The 21,126-nt window shown below is 39.9% G+C and overlaps 1 protein-coding gene across 1 annotated transcript; it reads right to left on the bottom strand.

Moving 5' to 3' along the window:
* Positions 1 to 4,527: 4,527 nt before the first annotated feature.
* On the bottom strand, positions 4,528 to 18,252 carry ZSCAN16 (zinc finger and SCAN domain containing 16). Its single transcript, XM_022562147.2, has 4 exons — positions 17,478 to 18,252; positions 16,434 to 16,899; positions 15,294 to 15,432; positions 4,528 to 11,301 (listed from the first exon to the last, which is right to left on the bottom strand). The coding sequence occupies exons 2-4, from the start codon at positions 16,815 to 16,817 to the stop codon at positions 10,781 to 10,783; spliced, it is 1,044 nt and encodes a 347-aa protein (XP_022417855.2). The 5' UTR covers positions 16,818 to 16,899; positions 17,478 to 18,252; the 3' UTR covers positions 4,528 to 10,780.
* Between the last annotated feature and the right edge of the window lie 2,874 nt (positions 18,253 to 21,126).

Raw genomic sequence — 21,126 nt, 5'->3', positions numbered from 1 at the left:
GAACTGCATTTGGGACAGTTGGATATCTCCCTTTTTTAACTGGGAGCTGGGGCTTCTGCCCTCTAGCTTGATACCTGTTTTCTAAAATGATCGGGAGGGCTCTTAATAAGAAGACTGAGGCCTCAAAAAGAAGCATAGCAAAATTTGAAATGACTCTGGACCTCTACAATGGAACAAGGAGGAGGAGAAAGAGGTTCTCATTTTGGTAATTGTGTAGGCTCCCAGCCTGTCTGCTTGCTCCCACTCACTCTAAAGGAAGGCCTGCCTACTTACATACAACCCGGACTGAGAATTTCCATTAGGATAATACGAGCTGCACAAGCAGCCTCCTACAACTGCAGCGGAAACTCATACTACCTAAGTTAACCAGCACAGGACTCCATTCCTAAATATAAGCATCCAATCCAGAGGACATTTAATGAAAATCAGGTGCAGAGCATGAAAGGCGGGACAAGAGTAACAGAGATCTGACCACCCCAAAAGAAAGAGACAATCCAGAGAACAGAAAGAGACAATCCAGAGAACAGAAGGAAACTTTAAATAAATCAGTTGGGGAATGAATGCTGAAGACCAAGTTGGCAGATGTCTTCTAGGTAAATGAGTATGTTAAGTATTTAATCCACGCTGCTTTAAACATAGAAATGGGTTAATATAAAAAAGTGGAAAAAAGAAACATTTAGGTTGAAACATTCTTTGAATCTCTACTGATCAGAAACAGAATAAAAATGCAAAACAGTGAGCAGGGCAGAAGTTGCAAGCTTGGTGGATAGGCCTGCTGAGCTAGGGGAGGCCACAAGGCACAGGTACAGCTTCTCAGCTAGGAGCTGAGCCAGGCCACCTACTTGATTTGTGACTGGTGTTGCCATATCCTCATTATTACTGCAGAGTGGTGACTTTAAATTTTCACTGTGAGAACTGGTTTTGATCTGGGGCCCTGTGGGCCAGGTGAAAGTTGCTTTAAATCAATTCCAGGGTGGGAGGCAGCAGATTTCTCCTTTGAAATGTTGCTCTTCTCTATTATAGTCACCTTCCTCTAATTACCTCATACCTACATGACTGCAGCCTTGAGATAATCTTCATAACTTTAGTCCATTCCAGATATGTTTACTAGATTCATGTTCCTTAAATATCATTATAATTTCCCCAGTCACAGACCCTGAGTGGCTCCTTATCCCTTACTAAAACAAATGTAAACTTCTCTGTTTGCCTTTTATTTTTATTATATTTTTTAAAATTAAAATAACAAAATATGATAAAAACTAAAATCTTGATGTATATAAAGTTAAAAAAAAAAAAGGCTGACATCTCCTCTAACCCCAGATGCTATTACCTAGAGTGTTGGGAAACAATTCTCCAAGGATCTCTCACATTTCTCCAAGGGTTCTGACAGATTTTCTTTCAGATTACCTTTTCAAAGATGTTTGTATCTCCTTGTGGAGCAGATTTGTTTCCTGACCAGGATAATAAAGATATTGCCTCACTCTGGGGCAAGGCTGGGCAAAGACTGGCTTTTCCTATGCTTGGGGTTCCTCTGCTAGGATGCAAACCCATTGTGTGAGCAGCACCCACTGGGGCCCCTCCACGGCACTCCTCTGGCTTTGAGGACAAGGGGAGCATGAAGTCCATGATGCTTGTGTCATTAAGTAAAGTCCTTTGTCTGACACAGGAGCCTAGTGACTACCATACATTTCTGACAAGAAAAGTGGTTTCGCTTGTTTTGTCAACTAGTTAAATATAGTCAGTCTGATTCACTTTCTCCCTTCTGTTCTTTAATTCCTTTTCCCTAGATCTGTCCTCATTCATCCAAGTAAGTACTTATCAAGAACCTACCATGTGCCAGGAGCCAAGTGAGGTGAAAATGCTGGGATGGGCAACTATGTGAAGCTCACAATGACTGTCAATCTTTTGTATTCTTCGTGGTTTCTCCCTTACTCAAATCTTACACTTTACTTTTCTTCACACGAGCTCCAGAAAAGCAAAAGTGACAGTTGGTTAATTAGTCCTATTTGTCTGACATGGATGAGTGATAGGGGAGGGGAGGGAAACGTCTAAAGACTAAGTTTTTTACGTGCACTCTCACAGTCGTCACAACCATCCTATGAAACAGGCACTATATTATTCTGATTTACACAAACAAGGAAACCGAGGTTTAGAGAGGTTAAAAACATTGCCCTTGATTCTAACAGGAAAGTGGTGGAGCGGGAATTTGAATCCAGGTTTAAAAGAATACTAGCGCCGGTACTCTTCACCCATTTCATCCTGGGCCCTCATTTCCCCTAAGGATCAGAGAAGTTTAAACAGAGGCCAGTTTTCCTCTCCCTTAGTGCACAAGGTCCTGCCAGATCACGGTGAGCGGGGCACAGCAGGTACAGTTGGCAACCCCGAGACGCGAGTGGAGGAAGCTCCTCGGTGCCCCTTCCTAGTGTGACCCTGGGACGCGAACGTCCCAGCCAGACCCTCTCGCAGGAGAGAGGCGCCTGCGCTCCAGGATGAACTTAAGCAGAAGAAACCCCCTTTCCCTGTCCGCGGTTGACCGGGCCTTTCCTGCACCCGAGGCCCCTAAGGCTTCGGCCCACTCCCGGCCTGGGCCCGCCGGACCCGCGCTCTAGGGAGCCGCGGACTGGGGTCGACAGTTGCGCGGAGGGAGCGGAAAGGAAGCTGCGGGCCGAGGAAGAAGCCTGTCCCCAAAGTCACTTTCGGGCCTCTCGCACAATCCTGGAGGTTTCCACAGGCTCGCGGTTGGTCGACTTTTCGAGAATGCCCCCGCCGCCGTAGCTGCGTCCGAACCGGCTGCAGGGGAGCGCGTTTCCGGATCTGCCCCAAAAGTGTCTCCTATTCCTCCACCTGGGAGCCCTGGGCTTCTTTCCAGGGGCAACCTCAGTGTTTCTGAACCCGGGAAAGACCGGCCCCCTTTTCCAGCGCTCTCGCGACTCCCAGCCACTTCCGGTAGCTAAAGGTTCCAGAGCTCCCCGGGCGGGGATTTGCGGCTCGGTAAACGGCGCTGTGAGCTGGACCCGGCGCCGGGGGCTGGAAACCGCCAGGAGACGAGAGCTGGCGGGTGGGTGCCCCAGTGAGGGTCACCGGGGCGGTGTTCTCCGCCGGTGGACGGGTGGGGCCGTCCGGGCTGGGTTTGGGGTTAGGTATTTAGGGAGCAGGGAGCAGTTCAGAATTAGGGTAATTGTTAACATTACAGGAATTATTTTAAAACACACACAACAGCAACAAATGCAGTGAATTCATGAAGCTCGAATGCCAGTTAACTAATTTAAGCAGTCTGGGGGGAAGAAAATGCTGAACATGACGCATTTTGATAAACAAGAAGACCTAACTGCGCTATTGGCAGAGGCTAACATAGCACTTACTATGTTTCAGGCACTGTTCTAAACCCATTACATTTGGTCACTTATGTAATTCCTACCTTATGAGGTAGATAACCATTTTACCACCGTTTTACAGATGGGAGACCTGAGGCACAGAAAGTAAGCCAAGGTCATGTAACTAGTAACAGGCAGAGTAAGGATTCATACCCAGGCATTCTGCTTTTAACCTCTGCTCTACTGCCTTTCATTGATAACCTTGACTTTATCAGTTTAGGAAATGTGCTATCCAGAAGGAAGTTTGTACAGAGACATGTTATTATAGTGGTGTTCTGAATCTCGTCAGGTTTGTTGGCAATTTCCCTTTAGACAAAGGGCTTAACAAAGGGTGCCTTCCACAGAAAGTTTTAAGGAGAAAAGAATACAAATTTTCATTTAACAAATTAATTAGGCCCACACACAATTTCAAAGTCCCTTCTCCTGTTCCATTTCACTCTAGCTTTTTCTCTGTTCTTATTTTGTTTCCACTAGGTTAAATCATTTGAAATTGCTGATATTTCACTGCTTCTGACACACAGAAATGGCAACTTCATATGTTTAACCCAGTATTTAAACATCTTTTTGTGTGAGAATTTAGGAGTCTACAACAATCTTTTAGCAAATTGTTTTGGCTTTATCTCCAAAGTATACCTTGAATCCTTTTATTTCTCTTCATGTCCACTTTGGACCTGTGGTTGGTGCCACCACCTTCTCTCATCTGCCTTACTGCAGTAGCCTCTTGACGGGTCTCCTTGCTTCTGCTTTTTTCTCACTCTTGCTTCCTTAAGGGACCAGAATATTTTAAAAACAAAAATCAGATCATGTCCTTCCCTTCCAATGGTGTCCCACCATGCTTAGAATACATATCCTGGCCCCTGCTCGCCTCTCTAGCCTAATTTTATACCACATTCCCCTTAATCCAGTGCTTTAGACCCAATGACCTTCTTTCATTTCCTGTAAACACATCAGATTCATTCCTACTGTAGAGACTGCATAAGCAATTCCCTTTGCCTGACAGGGTCTTCTTCAGAACTTCCCAAGGCTGGACATTTATATTTCAGTTAGAATGTCAGCTCTTCAGAAAAGCCTTTTCTGACTACTTGTAGTAGTCATTCAGCCACTCTGTTTCATTTCATTATTTATATTCCATATACCACTACTCCTATTTGATATTTGTCTTGTATTCCTTCACTGTAATACAGGCTTATAAAAGCAGGGATTTCTTTTTTTTTATGAAAAGACAGAAGCAGCTCCTTTTTTATAGCCCAACAGTTGTGACAAATGAAGACACATTCAAGAACAGATAATGAAAAATTTTGAATTATTGTCATTGTTTCTCATATTCCTGAGACTCTTGAATTAATATAGCAAACCAGTCTGAAGATAAAAAGCTAGAAGCTTTATCAAATGGATTATGTCTGGTAGAATGTCTACACTGAACTAACTCAAAGTCCTGGTAGTAGTTTGGGTTTTATGTAAGAAATGGCATAGATTTTTCTAGGAGGTATTGATTTACTTACTCTTCATTTGAAGCCAAACTGTCTGACTGTGATGGTTTTATACTTTTCCAATTGGAGTGTCATGTTTATTTCTTCTTTATTTCTGACTTAGCTTTATCTACTTTCTGGAGGAGCCAGGATGTTCTTTTCCATAGGTGTCAAGAATACTGATCCAAGGGGAAAAATGAATTTAAGGTCAACCCTTGAGTAAGAGAGTGCCTAGAAAGTAGCATTAAGTGTTGATGCAAAAAACTCAACTTGTGCAAGAGTTAGACATTAACGTAACTTATATATGCAGTAGGTGAAGAAATGTTTTAACTTTAAATTATTTCAAAGATTCCAGATTTATTGTGTTGTCATTGCTTTACAAATAAGAATGGTATTTTCTTTCCCAGCTGACTCCTATTGTACATGCAAATCACCACAATAATGTGCATAGCTATTTACATATTTTATGTGACAATGAAATACTAAAATTGTTCAAAATATGGAATTATACATTTGCTGGAGGGTTTAGGATTTTAACCTAGCAGATAAGGCACTATTTCCTGATTCTGAAAAAGGATTTCCTTCCAGCTATGTTTTTATACATTGATACATGGAATATATAACTATTTCTGCATTTTTAGATGTCCTCATATTCATGTTTGTATTTTTATATAGATAGTAAAATAGAATTTGTTTATAATTATCTAACTGTTGATTGTTCTTCATAGGTAAGTTATTTTTAAACAAAAAACATCAAAAGCACGTAATCACTTCATGTCTTTGAGATAAAGTTAAGGCTATAGGAGAGTTTTCCAAGACTATCTACTGAGTGGAGTAGAGAAAAACAAAAAGGCACAATAACTGGATTAATGAAATTTCCTTCCTTGTACCCAGTATTACGGTGATATATAATAGGTTAATTCAACATACATGGGAACTTATGGTTCTTACATATAGAAATTGTTCCATTGCTAATTTCCCCAAAGAGACTTCTGCAGTAAATACTATGAAGTGTGTATTAAAAATAATGCATAAAGCAGGTCTAACCATTAATAAGTCCTCTCATGCAATGGCATATCCAAAGACCTTTAGTCCCTATTGCTGTGCTATTGGACTTGCCAAACAAACCAAACTTAAAATCTTATTAAATTGAAATGAAATTGTAATCCCGAAGTAACAATCTATTTTTCCCCCTTTTCTTTCCTTCCTCCCCACACCTAACCTGAAATGCCCTGCCTTTTTTTTCCTAATAGTCTTCCATCTGAAAGGACAGCATTATACCTTTAATTTTAACATTCACTATTTTTCTCACAGTCTTACATGGAAATATCTTGTTATATCCTGCTCTATCCCCAATACCTAAAATAGAGGCGTGGCACATAGCATGCACTCAGTAAATACCTGTTGGATTAATGAATAAGAAGAAAAAGGTAAAAAGTCCTTGGCAGCACAGAACTTAGCCTCACAGAATTGAGGTGGTTTGGAACATAGTGAATGGGACCTACCCTGAGAGTGAGATCTTGATCAGTGTTGTCCAATTAATAGGAATGTAATGTGATCCACCTACGTGGATGTAAGTTTTCTAGTAGCCACATTAAAAATGTAAAAAGATAGGTGAAATTAATTCTTAATGTATTTTATTTAAACCAGTATATCCAAAATATTATTTTAAAATCAATATAATTTATTAATGAAATATTTTACATTCCTTTTTCATACTAAGTCTTTGTAATCCAGTGTGTTTATACTTACTACACATCTCAATTCAGTTATTAAATTTTCATTGGAAGTACTTGATCTGTATTGAGATTACATAAAATTTTGAATGGAAAAAATAGATTCCTATACCCGAAATACTCCAAACATACTTAAAGGTTTTCCAATAACTGAATTGAGTATGTTTTTAAATTTAAATTAAAGTGAAAAAAATTTAGTTCCTCAGTTGCGTAGCCACATTTCAAGTGCTCGATAGCCACATGTACCTAGTGGCTAATGTATTGGACAGTGCAGATCAAGGATAAAGTGTCTATTTGTGGTTGGGTCAAGGGGCAAAGGAGAGGGTAGCAGCAGAAGTATGGTATAGAGAGAAGAAGGTGTAGAAAATCATTTTGTGGGGTAGTAAAAGGGTCTAACAGTGCTGGCCATATATAACATTTCTAAGTTGAATCTTACTGTATATGATGTTGAACGGTCATGGAAATCAGATTATTTTCCTATAGAGCAGTGGTTCTCAACTGGGCTGGCAGGGCAGGGGAGAGATTTTGTCCCTCAGGGAACATTTGCATCTCTTAAGAAATTTTTGCTTGCCACAAGTTGGGGCTGCTGGTATCTAGAGGGTAGAGGCCAGGAATGCTGCTAAACATCCCACACTGCAGAGGACAGCCCCCCACAGCAAGAAATTGTTTGGCTGAAAATGTCAGTAAAACCAAGGTTGAGAAACTGTGCTCTAGAGGATTTGAGTAAGAAAGACTGAGAGATCTATTCTTTTAGAACCTTAGTCTAATTGCCTTGTGATATTACTAAGGGGAGAACAGGTTGTTTTGAAGCATTTCAAAGTTTCTAGCAGTTTCACTGTTGATGGACTTTTTGATTAGACTATAAAGAAATAATTTCATGCTCAGAATGAGATTGTAGACCCATTCAATAAAGATAACATAAATAATATGTGCTGTGCATGTAAGACTCAACGACCTTGGGATAAACTGATCTGTTCACCTTCGTATGGCTGTGGCATATGACCCACTGTCTCAATTATAATTGATGTCAATATTAGAATTACTTGTCACTCTTTTCTTTCTCTATGACCATCTCTTATTTTATCTTTGTTCCTTTCCCTATACCCTTTCTCCTTTTTTATCACTCTCTTTTTGTTCCATCCCCTTCTCCTCTATCTTGTTTCTCCCCTGTTCACCAAGGCCCGTGCATACCTCCGACATCCTCTCCTACCCCAACTCTCATGTTTCCTCCCTTTATAGCTGTTGGCTCCTCATTCAAAATCACCAGTTTAACCACCATTCCCCAACTGTATCTGAAAGAACTGCCCCTGTACTCCCTTTAGATGCCTCTTAAAATCACTGTCTGTTCTACTAGTTCATGAAAACTACAAACTACAAGTTGTTGCCTCCCTCCAAAAAAAAGAAAAACCCTCCAAAAAATTTGGGACAAGTGATGCATATGTTTTTGACACAACTATTTAAGAAATTGCCTTCCATGTTTAGGGTTCTTTTAGAGCAGGTGCCATCATTCCAGGATGGCTCTCTGCTAGAACTCAGTGGTTCTGATTACGGCGTCTAACATATTACACCTTCTTTTCGAATAACTGTGGCTGTGATTGAACTCAGAGCTCTTCTTTCTAACTGCTTGCATCCTCACCAATTTTTTTGTGCATTTCTACAGACTTACTAGGACACTGCCTAATCCTTCATAATACTAACAACTACTTAGATCTCCTTCAACCTCATGCCTCCTTTGCCTTATGCCAGCAGTTATCCCAGGTCCCACTGGACTTTCTTCTCTTGCCACTATCACTCCAGGCTGTCTCTGGCCCCAAATCTTTCTGTACCTCCCTGACTCTTATCCTTGCCCCTCTGGTCAAGATCAGATGGTGGACACTGTGGTGGCAATTTGGAATCAACACCAGACTAAAAAGGGTAGCATACTCTCAGTGCTCCAAACTACTCTTCACTCAGACTTTGAGGGTGTACAACTCTAAGACTAGAACAATTCTTTATACACAACAGGTATTCAAAACTACTACCTGAATAGAATGTTCAATCATACAGAGTACGTTAGAGGAAAATCAGTCTGTCATCGTTTTTACCCACTTAAGTAAACAATGTTGTGGTAGCCAAGATCATCTTTCTTACCACTGCAGAAGTCTCTAAATTCAAGGATAAGATCAGAAACATGAGTTTCCCCTTTAAAGACTGTGAACAGCTTCTACACATGACAGTTTTTTAGCAAGACTGAAGGTAAAGGGGGAAAAGCTATCATTCATTAAGCATCTAACTTTATTTTTTAGATAAGGATGTTTCTAATACTAAAGATTTAATACTTTACTTTTCATGATCATTAAAAAATCCTTTGTTTCAAATGTTTTGAAATAGTGCTCAGATAAATGAAAAAACAAGTATGAGTGGGAAACTTGATGTCTTAAAATATTTGTATCGGTTGATGTATACATTCAAAGTAAACTTACTTTTATTTTTTTAAAAGGAGCATTATGTTCAAAAGATATAAAAGCTCAGTTTATCTTTATGGTGTTATGAAGAATGATTTAAGAGTCACCTTCCAATAGTAGTAGACACAAAATTATTCTGGTGCTTTTCCTACTCTCAAAGCAAGTATGTGTAATTAGTGTCTTCAGTAAGAGATTAGATCACTTTCTGATCATTTTGGTGATGTCTATTCCTAGAATCAGTGGTTCGTGGCAGTTTGATGGTGTTGTAAATTTGAACGTGTTGGCCTTTGGTCACAATTCCTGTCATGCTATAAAATTCTCAAACTAGTGATGTAAAACTGTCACAAATACGTTCATGAAATGCTAATACATTCCGAAGCCAAAAAGAAAAAGAAAAACTAAATTGTTCACTGTGTCTTAAAGTATTAGTGTCCTGAGAGTCCCAGTTTCTCATTAGTATAGGGTAACTGACAGGGGATGTTACCTTGTAAAGGTAATTACACTCTTTTTATAGAGATGAGGTAGTAAGTTAAGCTTTCAATTTTAATTATTAGGTTATTGTATTCACTTAATAATCATCTTACTCCAATTACAATACACTCTCTTTCTAAGGCTGAAAAAGTACCACAGAGTTATTTTTACTAAATTACTTTGTTTTAAGGTGTTTGTATTTTATCTCCTATTGCTATTACAGCCTCTTCAGCTATCTCTCTTGCTACCTTCCTGAACTCAGAATCACATACCAAAGCTGGAAGTTACCTTACTAATGATTGAACAGCAATGTCCTTGAGAAGTTTCTGCAGTGATAAAAAATGGTCTGGATCTGTGCTGTCCATTATTGTAGCTACCAGCCACATGTGGCTACTGAGCACTTGAAATGTGGCTAATGTCACCAAGGAACTGAATTTTCCACTTTATTCCAGTTAAGTTTAAATGTATATAGCCACATGTGGGTACTGGCTACCATATTGGACAGTGCAGTTCTAGACCAACCTCTCCCGATCTCCCTCAGTTTAAATGACCTGAGATTCAGTAGAGAAGTGACTTATCCAAAGTTACAGATCCCTAACACACTCCATCATGCCCCTTCCCAGCAGCTCCCACTGATGACTTATAGCTTTCCTCTCCATTTTAATGTTTTTCTTAGCCTGCTATCTTTCTGGTGGTTTCCTCTTTTTTTTATCACTGGCAAAGCAAAATATTCCACAAAATTATTATATTCCCCACTTTAAGATAAGGGATATTTAGGCCATTATATCACTAATAAAGGGGAAAAATAGTATGGTTTTAGTTCTTAATTTCAAAAGCAGTTTTCATCTATTTTAACTTAATACAGCATACCCGGTGGGCTTCTATTATATCATCTGCACTTGGCAGAATGGGAAAATGAAGGCAGAGAAAATATGAATGTCTTGCCTAAAGTCATACACTGAGTGGCCAAGGAAAAAGGAGCCAGAGTCAAGAGGTAGAATTCACATCTTTCAACCAGGACCAGGAAACATGGTTATTTTGGGCTGCAAGTGAGCAATGCTGGCAGTGGACAAGGCTTTCTGAAATAACTCTTAGTTCCTTCCAAGAAACTGAACTACTTTAGAAATAAAAGGAAATTTTACTCAGGTAAATTCTCTGGTGCCAGAGAAATTTTTAATGATGATTGAAGATTTGCCTACATCAGGATACTCAAGGTCTCCAAGGCAGATTTCTCTGATAACTAATTAGGCCTGAGTGTCTAAAGAACTTTCGTTACTTCCACCATATTAGTAGAGCTTATTTGCCGTATGAATTCTTTGATGTCTAATAAGGGCTGAACTTACACGGAAAGGCCTCCCACACTCATCACATTCATAGGGTTTTTCACCTGTGTGGATTCTCTGATGCTGAATGAGACCTGTGTGCCCGCTGAAATCTTTCCCACATTCTTTACATTTATAGGGTTTCACTCCAGTGTGTACTCTATGATGTCCAATGAGATGTGAGTGTTGAATGAAGGCTTTTCCACATTCGTCACATTTATAGGGCTTCTCTCCAGTGTGAGTTCTCCTGTGTTTACTAAGGTCTGAGCTATGACTGAAACTTTTTCCACAGTCATCACATTTATAGCGTCTTCTTTCCCTCTGTTGCCACTTGAATCTGCCTTCACTTTCAATAGCATCTTTGGATTCAGGATACTGAGGAATAGCTTTGGTAAGTCTGTTGTTTATTTTCCCAAGGAATTCCATGTCTTTGGGTATATCTTCCTTCTGGGACAACTCTTCATTCTTAGTCTTGGTTTTATCACCTGTAACAAATGAACAGTATACAAACAGGTCCTATTCTAGGTTTAAGAAGCAAAAAGCCTATGGAATAAAGAACATGTAAATGTTAAAAATGTGTTATAAAAATGAAAAGTCACATGCAATGCAAAAATTAGATATTTGGCACCATCAAAACATATATTGACAATATAGGGAAGAAATTAAAGAAGAGGCCAGTAAGGAAGATAGCAGGATACATTATTTGTGAATAGATTATGAAGAGAGGAAAAGGCAAAAATGTGGATGAGGGGTTACCTGGCAATCCTGTGCAAATGCAGAGTGGTAAATAGGAACTACACACATGCCAAGGATAACTAAGAGGGATAAAAAGGGAGATTAGAAAACAGATGGGGAGGGAGGTAAAATTTTGGGAGAAACATGAGGGGTCTGAAACCTAGGTAGTAAGTGGGAGTAAAACCAAGTAAAAGTGACTGGAGAAGGTAATGGGATCAGGGGTCTGAGAGGAATATAATGAGTTGGAACCATTAAAGGAGAGAAGTATGTATAAATAATAGTTAGCTAAAAGCAGAGAGAGCATGCAGGTCAGGATAAATGGAGGAAGCTAAGCAGGAAGTGACAGTGAATGGTCTGGTGTATGTGCTGGGTGGAATCCTTTTTCTGAAACTGATGTCCTCACTATCATCTCCTCCTGTCTAAACCCTAGCTTGGTGGTTCTCAAACTTTATTGTGCATCAGAATCAACTGGATGGCTTATCAAAACATTGCTGTGCTACCTCCCCCCAGAGCTTCTGATTTGATAAGGCTGGAGTAGAACCCTGAAATTTGCTCTTCTTGGTATGACAGACACTGCTGGTCCAGGGACTGCACTTTGAGAGCCACTGGCCTAGCTATTATTCAAGGTCCATCTCAAATGCTGTCTCCTCCAGGAAGTCTTCCCTAACCTCCTAAATCGGATGTGCTCTCTCCCACTTTCTGATCCCCATATCCTCAACCCCAAGCTAAGCATAGAACTTGGCACATAGCAAGTACTCAATAAATATTTGTTGAGTTGAATTCTATAAGAAAATAGGTGTTTTGATGATTTGGAGGGAATAAACCTATTTGGTCTTAATGCTGGGTGTCACCTATTTGGTTATGATGAAACCTCCACCTCAACAGGCCTAGGAATCCCAACTGTAGAACAATCATTTAATCACATATAGTTTTCAGTGGTTCACTCGGTATGATGGAAGAAGCAGCAAGAGCTACTAGAACATTTCAGTTCCTGGGCTGGGTATGGAAAACACTGGCTCTGGACTGAGCGCCATGAACCCCATTCTTCATTGTCATCACAGTGTCCCCATCCTACCAAATCTTCCTCAAATCTTACCGTCCTCCTTACAATATATATTTTTTAATCAGGCAATAAATTTCTTAAAGGTTGGTTATTTGCTCTAAAATGATATTGTTTTGGAATCTAAATACCATATTATCTCAGGCTAGAAATTACAAAGACTGGATTAGAGCCAGAAAGTCCAGATATCAGTCCTGGCTTTGCTGAAAATTGTTTAAATGTTGGCAGATTATAACCGTTTTGGTTTCCTTATCACCTCTGTGCCCTCCTCCTTTCCTATAGTTTGATCAGATGACGAAATGTATGATAAAGCATGTGTAAAAGTATAGCGTGTGGCAGAAGTACTGCTAAGTTAGTAGGTTAATGATCATTAAGCAAATCATAGAAATCAGAGACACCCCCATACCATTAAGAAAAGTGTTTTCAAACATCAACATATTGGCTCAACAGCTTCTTTTACATACTGGAGTCACTGATGGTTGGTTTTCGGTGGCTTACTGATGAAGATGAATATCTTTTAAAAAAGGATACAAAGAGTTGGCACTTGTGGTCAGTTTACCACCTTCAGGGGAATCTACCAGTCCTTAGGATAAGTCTCTCTCCTACAACTTCAGGAGAAGTCTGGAGAAAAATCCCTCACCAGGACTTGAAAAGATTTTTTTTTTTTAAATACAGGGTCAGTTTTCCTTGTTCAGCAATTCAAAGTACAACCCTCTCCCTTACATCTGCAATTGAACAACATAAAGAAAATTGTATGGAAACTGTCAAATGGGAACTTTTCTCATCTCAGGGACCTGCAGTCTACTTGGCCAACTGGAGTTTCAGGGCTTTATGTATCTCTTCCAAGTGCCAGCTATTCCCAGGCTAATAGGATTCTAGGAGATCTTGTTTCAGAACTGACAAAATTAGGAGTATTTCATTTTAGCATCTTCTGCCAGGGCCATTCTTTCAATTTTATTTTGGCATATCCAAGAGTCCCTATCAGTTACATTCCAGGTAAGCCCAGTCCTGCTCGTCACTGAGATGAGGCTATGTCCATAAAGACCATTTGATTACCATATGTACAACTTGCTTGACAGTCTAGAGGGAAAGAACAAGGTTAAATGCTGACTGAAGTGAAACTGGAACAGAGTTAAGTAGACAATCACTTACTGCTACCACAGAGTCAGAGTTGTGGGTTAACAGAACATCCAAAAATTCCCTTTGAAATACCTGACAATGTGCTACAAAGAACTGCAAAACACTCGGTTCTCCAAGTTCTCTTATATGTGAAGATAATTCTGTATTAAGTGACCACTATTATAATTTCCAGGTATGTTTACAGAGACGAGTCCCATTACCCTAGCCAACGGCTAATACTAATAATCTTGCTGAAATGGATACAATGAAAATTTTAAAATGAGATATTGCATAAAAAAGTCTCTCTATTTAACAATAAATTTATTTTAAAAGACACTGGCTTTTTGGTATATTATCATGATGGTTTTAAAAAATTGTTCTACTAGTAGGCAGGAGCCCCAGCTTTCCCTCTAACTCCTTATGGAAACTTGGAAAAGTCACAATCACTGTGGGTATATCTGTTTAATTGTAAAATGAGGATTTGGACCAGATATTACATTCTTTTAATAAAGTTGAGAGGCATTTCTTCAAATGTATTTGTTGTGATTTCTGCAGGGTTTTTTTCTTTTTTTCCTTTGGTTTTGCTTTGGTGGTTTTGTTTTTTGTTTGTCTGTTTTTTGGCGGGGAGTATAGTGGTAGTGGGAACACAGATAAAAATTGTGTAAGATTGCCAGGGCTGTACCTTAGAAAAAAGTCGTATTAATACTGTTCAATGCAGACAAAGTAGACTTCCCTAAGAAGTCATAGGCCTCAAGGATAGCTAGATTTCATGAGGTATCTTTTGGTAGATTAATCAGATTAAGAAAATACAATTCACATTTTAACTGTATAGTATTCCCTTGAAAGGTTATTTTGGTAGCAGCACATGTGTAAACCTCTATAATTTTAGGTATAGGAAGTGTGTAATTTTCTGGACTTACATTAATGGGAAGCAGAGTGAAACTGTTTCAGAAGTATTAAAAAAAAACAGAAGGAAAGATATCTAGAATTTAAAGTTTTGCATAGATAAGCCATTAGTCATAATAATAATAATTCTCCGTGTTCTCTGCAATACAATTTAGCACACTAGACACGTTAAATTATTATTGCGACCTATTTTATAAGAGCGTGTCCTGTCTTCTCTGAAAGGTGAGGAGAGAAACTTATATGGCTTCTCACAGAAAAGAGGTGAGGATTCCACAGAGTTAAGCTTACTAATGCTTATTAAAATAGTCTGACTCTTTCAGCTTCTGCCTCCCGATACTCTTGGTAAGACTCATTAACTTCTAAATGCCAAACTCAAGGGACTCTTATCAGTCCTCATCTTGTGTTCTATTAGTAGCATTGATTACATGTGGTAAACTCCTCCCCCACCCCTTGGGCCAAATAGCAGCTTTTAAGACTAATGAAAAACTGAAATACAGTTCTTTCCATGATAGGGCAAGGGTAGGAAGGGAGATAAGATCTTCCACAGTGAGGTGAAGGACAAGCAGGAAAACTTAAAAGGGAGATGAAAGTGAGAAAGCTCCTCTCTAACCTAAGGAACCAGCTCTTCCCTCATAAACACAGACTCCTGCTCCTTACCAGTCCTTTGGGGCTCCCCAGATTCCTGCTCCTGCTGGGTCTTCTTGGGATGGAGCTGGATAGTCAGTGACTCATGTGGCCTTCTCAAGGGGGCCAACTTGTCCAAAAGTGTGTCCTGTCTTTCTGAATTGGCTGGGACCTGGGAACAATGAAGTATGATTGGGCTTGCAAGGTAGATTTTGTGAAAGAACTGAAAGAACTTCAGAGAAAGATCAAAAGAAGCATGTGCCAGGGACCAGGGCCATGGAAAAGAGGACAAATTCTGATGCAACTGCAAATGGCAATAATGACTAAAAACGAAGAGACGCAGTCTAATCTGTACAGTTCAGGACACTGGAGAAGAAAATTCGGTGCCTCTAACAGTGATCTGCAGAGGTCCAGAATCAGAGTCTGAGGACTTGAAAGGTACCTTAAAGATCATCGAACCCAATTTCCACCAAATGGGGGCATTTCTTCTATAACCATGTGGTCCAGTATGATAGCCACTAGCCAGATGTGGTTACTGAGCACTTGAAATGTGGCTAATACAAATTGAGATATGTGAAGTGTAAAATACATTCAAATATTGAAAACTGAAATTAAAAAATGTAAAATACCTCATGTTTAATATTGATTACATGATTACATATTTTTGGTTAAATGAAATGTATTTAATTTCACAAATGTGGCTACTAAAAATTTAAATCACATATAGGGCTCACATTATATTTAATTACCATATATTAAATGTATATTTAATTACATGTATTAAATGTGAATGGGTCACAATTAGACCATGCTGTTCTGTATTATCCTTATTATCTACTTGAACCAAACCTTGAAGGGGAGTTTTTTATTACAAGGTAGCCTATGTTACGTATAGGTAACCATGAATGTTAGAAAATTGTTTGTTTTCCTGATACCTTTTTGCCTTCCTACAGCTTCTCACTGATCCTAGCCTTCCAAACTGACATAGAATCAGTCTAGTGTCTCTTTTTACTCAGTCACACTTCAGTTATTTGACACTGGCAGTCAGTCCCTAAGCCTTGTTCTTCTCTAGGGTAACATATTAAATACCTTCAGGTGTTCTTTCATATGCTTTTTGCTTTGGCTTGGTCTAAACCCTGCTCTCTCACAGACAAATGACCGCCCCCTTCCCACCTGCTTTCGAGGTTCATCAAGCTCTCTCTCCAGATCCTCCAGCACAGTCACCGCCTCCTCTCCAGTCTCTGGATGGTGTGCCTGCACCCATGCTTGCAGGTCCCTAGGGAGAATGCTCAGGAACTGTTCAAGCACCAGCAGGTCTAAAATCTGCTCCTTTGTGTGGCATTCTGGCCTCAGCCACTGGTGGCAAAGCTCCCAGAGCTGGGTAAGAGCTTCACGGGGTCCAGGTGCATCCTGATAGCAGAGCTTCCTGAAGTGCTGCCTGAAGAGTTCCCTTCTGTGAGGACTGTACTTTTGTGAGATGGAGTCCTGTCCCCCATAATGGTCTGCCTTAACTATTAAAAGTCCTTTTTGTTCCTCAGGTTCCAGGGATGTGGCCATTCTGGGCTGTTTTTCAGGAGATTAATCCTCTATTGGAAATGATTCAAGGAGAATCTCTTAGAATCTTGTCTCAGAGAAAAATCTGTTACCATAGAGAAATGACAAAAGCTGCTGTGAACATAAACACTGATAAAGGGAAGCAACCAGAACTGAGTAGAGAGAACAGTCTGACAGGAGGCTGTAAATAAGAACACTGAAGCAGGAGCATGCATTTAAATCTGGGCTGTTGTGTAATTTAGAGCAAGCTACTAGCTCTTCATCTGTAAAAATTCTCGTGTTTCTCATAGGGTCGACGTGTAGATTAAATAAGTATGCAAAGTCCTTGGCCTGAGAGCAAGCACTAAATAAACGCTAAGTATTAACAGCGTTGTTAAAAGGCTCTTTCATTCCACAACCTGAGATGTACGGGTCCCTAGGATGCAGTGGTTGTGGGGTACATGCGCCAACTCAGGAAGGGGGTTAGGATGAATGCCCTCGCAGAGCAACTCGTAACCAGTGTTCCCTTTCGCTCCGTTCTCCCGGGATGTCGGCCCAAGTCCTCTCTCGTAGCTATGTCTGAAGGGAGGGGACAGCCTGTGAGGGGGAGGTGTGGGGAGACAGTTGCTGCAGACCACGACTATGCCCTGCCCCTCCTCCACCCAGGAGCCGGGAGAGACTCACCTCGCGCCGAGAGGTACAGGTGCGACAGCTAGCGTCTTTTGGGCGGCCTGAACAAAGGTCAGACTCAAACCGACCAATCGGCGCTGGGTCGCTGTCAGCTGGGCACTTCCGGGCCGCTCTAGGAAGCCTCGCCTCGGTGGCGTCCGCCGGGCTGCCCACCCTCAGCTCTAGCCCGCGGAGGGCCCGGTTCCTGTACATTGGACTGGTGGGACTTAGGCGCCCGCAAGCTGTTTTTTTTGCTCTTAAAAAAAAACTTTTTCCCTCTCAAGATTTTCTTCCCCCGCTTAATTATTAAATAAGTAATATGGGTATGTAATGCATTCACATGGTTCAGTGTTTAAAAAGAATTATAAACTATAGTGGAAAAGAATCTAAAAAGAATATAGGTATAACTCTGCTGTACACTCGAAACTAACACAACACTGTAAATTAAGTAAACTTCAATAAAAAAGATTAGAAAAGAAAAGGATAACTGGCCCCGCATCTAGATTTGACAACCATTTTTCGTGACATATGCTGTATCATTCCATAGGTATATCACGCAGGTTTAGATTCCCTCACCCTCACCCCCAAATACACACACCCATACACAAATGGTAACAGTTCTGCAACTTGATTTTTTTTTCCCTCCTACTAATTGATTTTGGAGATTGTACATAAAGGGCTTCTTCCATCTTGCTCTTTTTTAAAAAGTATAATCACATAGTATTCAGTTACGCCATAATTTATTAATAATTACACTATTGATGGTCAAGTAGGTTGTTTCCATTCTTTTATTTTTCAAACAATGCTGCAATAAATTACTCTGAACATCATAATTTCTTGTGTGTAAGGATAGTATATATTCCTAGAGAAAGATTTACTAGAGCACAGAGTAGAGGCATTTGTACTTTTCTTAGTGCCAAATTACTGAGCATAGAACGCATCTGCGATGTTTACTTATACTTGCCAACGCAATGTTATGAAATATTTTGAACTTTGCCAAGCTGATGGGTAAGAAAAGCTTAGTTTTTTTTTCTCCTTTCTCTTTCTTTCACAAATATTGATTATTCACCTTCTGTGCCAGGCACTGTTCTAGAAGCTGGAACTAGTTTAAAGTAGAACAATGCCCGTGCCTTCATAAAACTTCTAAGTGTGTGTGTGTGTGGAGGGTGGGGGTAGGGAAGCAGGCAATAAACAAACAAGAAAAATATATAGTGTATCAGATGGTGGTTGTTAGTGCTCAGGAGAAAATAAAGAAAATACGGAGTTTGGGATGACAATGAAGGAGTAATGCAATTTTTCGGCCATGGCTCACAGGCCCAGCCACGCCACGGCATGTTGGATCTTCTCGGACCGGGGCACGAACCCGTGTTCCCTGCATCGGCAAGCGGACTCGCAACCACCGCACCACCAGGGGAGCCCAGGAGTAATGTACTTTTAATAGGGTGGTCATTGAGGACCTCACTAGTACATTGACTTGAGCAAAGATTGAGGGAGATGAGTGAGTGGGCCCTTAGGGGTAAAGGGGTTTCTGGGAGAGGGATAGAAAATGCAGAGGCCTGGAATGGAGAGTATTTGAAATAATCAAAGAATAGGAAGGAGACTTATGTATCTGGAGCTGAAGGAGCAAAAGGGTGTTGGGAGTAGAGAGAGAGAGAGATGAGGGTCTTGTGTGAGTGCGAGGATATTGTTTTGTACTCCAAGATGAAAAGCCGTTCAGAATTTCTGAGCAGAGGAGTAGCTTAATCAGACTTAGGCATTGAAAAGATTTTTCTGGCTGCTGTGTTAACAATAGACTTGTAAGTGTGAAGCTATTGCTACCTTGGAGTGGGGAGGGACTTTCTAAGAGTGACATAAAAAACCCTAAAGACATAACTGAAAAGCCATGAAGAGAAAGATAAACGGAACTGGTGATGGAAAAGTTTAGGATTTTTGAATGAAAAAAAAAAACCACCTAAAATATAAGCTCAGAGTAAAATACACCACACATCTCAAAGACACAGGGCTGATTTTCCTAATAAGCAAAGATCTCTTGAAAAAAAAAAAGAAAAGTAAAACGTGAACAGGCCAGTAGAAAAATTGGCAAAGGACCTAAGTTGGCATTTATAGAACACAAATATTGATAGACAAAAATGACTGTTAAAAATTATTCAAATTTACTACTTAAAGAATTTACATTAAAACAATAATGAGATTTAAAAAATCTTTTCCATTACTAAAGACAAAAAATCAATAATATTCAATATTAAAAAGTGTGTGGAAATAGAGGCACTGTTAGTTGTATATTTTTGGAAGACATCTTAAAATTAATATGTCTGTACTCCTTGATCCAGCAACTTAGCTTCTTTGAATTATCCATATAAAATACTTATACAAATGTTTGAAAATGTGTACAAAGAGACATTTTTTATTTAAATGGGGAAACTTGAATATCCAGCATTTGGGAATTTAAATTTCTATATACCGATCACTTTTCAAAAATTTTTATTTTATTTATTTGGCTGCGTTGGGTCTTCGTTGCTGCACGTGGGCTTATTCTCTGCTTGCGGTGAGCCGGGGCTACTCTTCGTTCTGGTGTGCAGGCTTCTCACTGTGGTGGATTCTCTTGTTGGGAGCACAGGCTCTAGGCATGTGGGCTTCAGTAGTTGTGGCTTATGGGCTCTAGAGCGCAGGCTCAGTAGTTGTGGCACACGGGCTTAGCTGTCTCGCGGCCTGTGGGATTTTCCTGGATCAGGGCTCGAACCCACATCTCCTGCATTGGCAGGCAGATTCTTAACCACTGTGCCACCAGGGAAGCCCTTATACCCTCGTCATTTTTAAAACTAAAAACTATAAGATGCCAAAGACATACTGAGTAAAAAAAGTAAGTTACAAAACAGTATGATATGATCATTTTTGTAAAATAATCATCTTAAATGTGTTCTCAGTGATTATCACTTGGGGTAAACTTACAGAGAACTTGCATTTTATACATTATATATTTCTGTTAAGGTTTAATTTTTATAAAAACTTAATACTGGTGTAAATAGAAAAAGATAATTGCTTTTAAACCCTATTTATTCTTCACAACTTACAAACAATTTTCCTGTTTGGAGAATGCCATCAATATCTCTTTTCTCTCTCTGAAATTCTTTGCCTGACAAGTCATCCTGTAAAAGAGTATAACTCCTTTAAGATGAAAATCAGATCTAACTTCCCTGTGCTTCAGGCAAATATAAGTAATCAAGTAAATATGGGTGGGACATTTAGAAAGCGTAGAAATGAGTGACTTTCATGTAAGCTTTAGAAAACTCTCCTCTCTGGGGAGAAACATTTAGACAAAGGATAACCCCTGTTCTTCTTTCACTAGAATTACATGATGGAAAGCCAAAGCCCTTTCCCTTGACTGGCATATGTCCCTCATAGCCAACTGAGCAAGTAAAACATCTAGAAAATGCTTAACTATTTCCTGTTCCCCCTTTAGTGCACGGTGCACTATTAGCATGTTTCTCCCTCCTTATTTAGTGCTTTGTTGTATCAAATTCTCTTATCAGGTTTTCAAACACAAACCTTGCTAGAGACCGTGAACATACTGAGTAGCCCAGAGTATTCTTCAGGTACCCCTGGCTTCAGTCACTCGTCAACTTCAGAGAATCAACACACCAGCGCCTTGGAGCACCAGCTGTGG

This window comes from Delphinapterus leucas, chromosome 10 (assembly GCF_059928025.1).
Source record: "Delphinapterus leucas isolate spDelLeu-1000000601 "Yukka" chromosome 10, BTC_Dleu_Yukka2, whole genome shotgun sequence".
NCBI lineage: Eukaryota > Metazoa > Chordata > Mammalia > Artiodactyla > Monodontidae > Delphinapterus > Delphinapterus leucas.
The sequence above is the reverse complement of the archived record's forward strand: the minus strand, read 5'-3'. Positions and strand labels throughout refer to the sequence as shown.

Coding starts and splice junctions, on each gene's coding strand:
- ZSCAN16 (XM_022562147.2), bottom strand. CDS start 16,817: ATGGCCACATCCCTGGAACCTGAGGAACAAAAAGGACTTTTAATAGTT. Junction 15,433..16,433: donor TTGATGAACCTCGAAAGCAG/GTGGGAAGGGGG, acceptor CATTGTTCCCAG/GTCCCAGCCAATTCAGAAAG. Junction 11,302..15,293: donor TGGGGAGCCCCAAAGGACTG/GTAAGGAGCAGG, acceptor CATTTGTTACAG/GTGATAAAACCAAGACTAAG.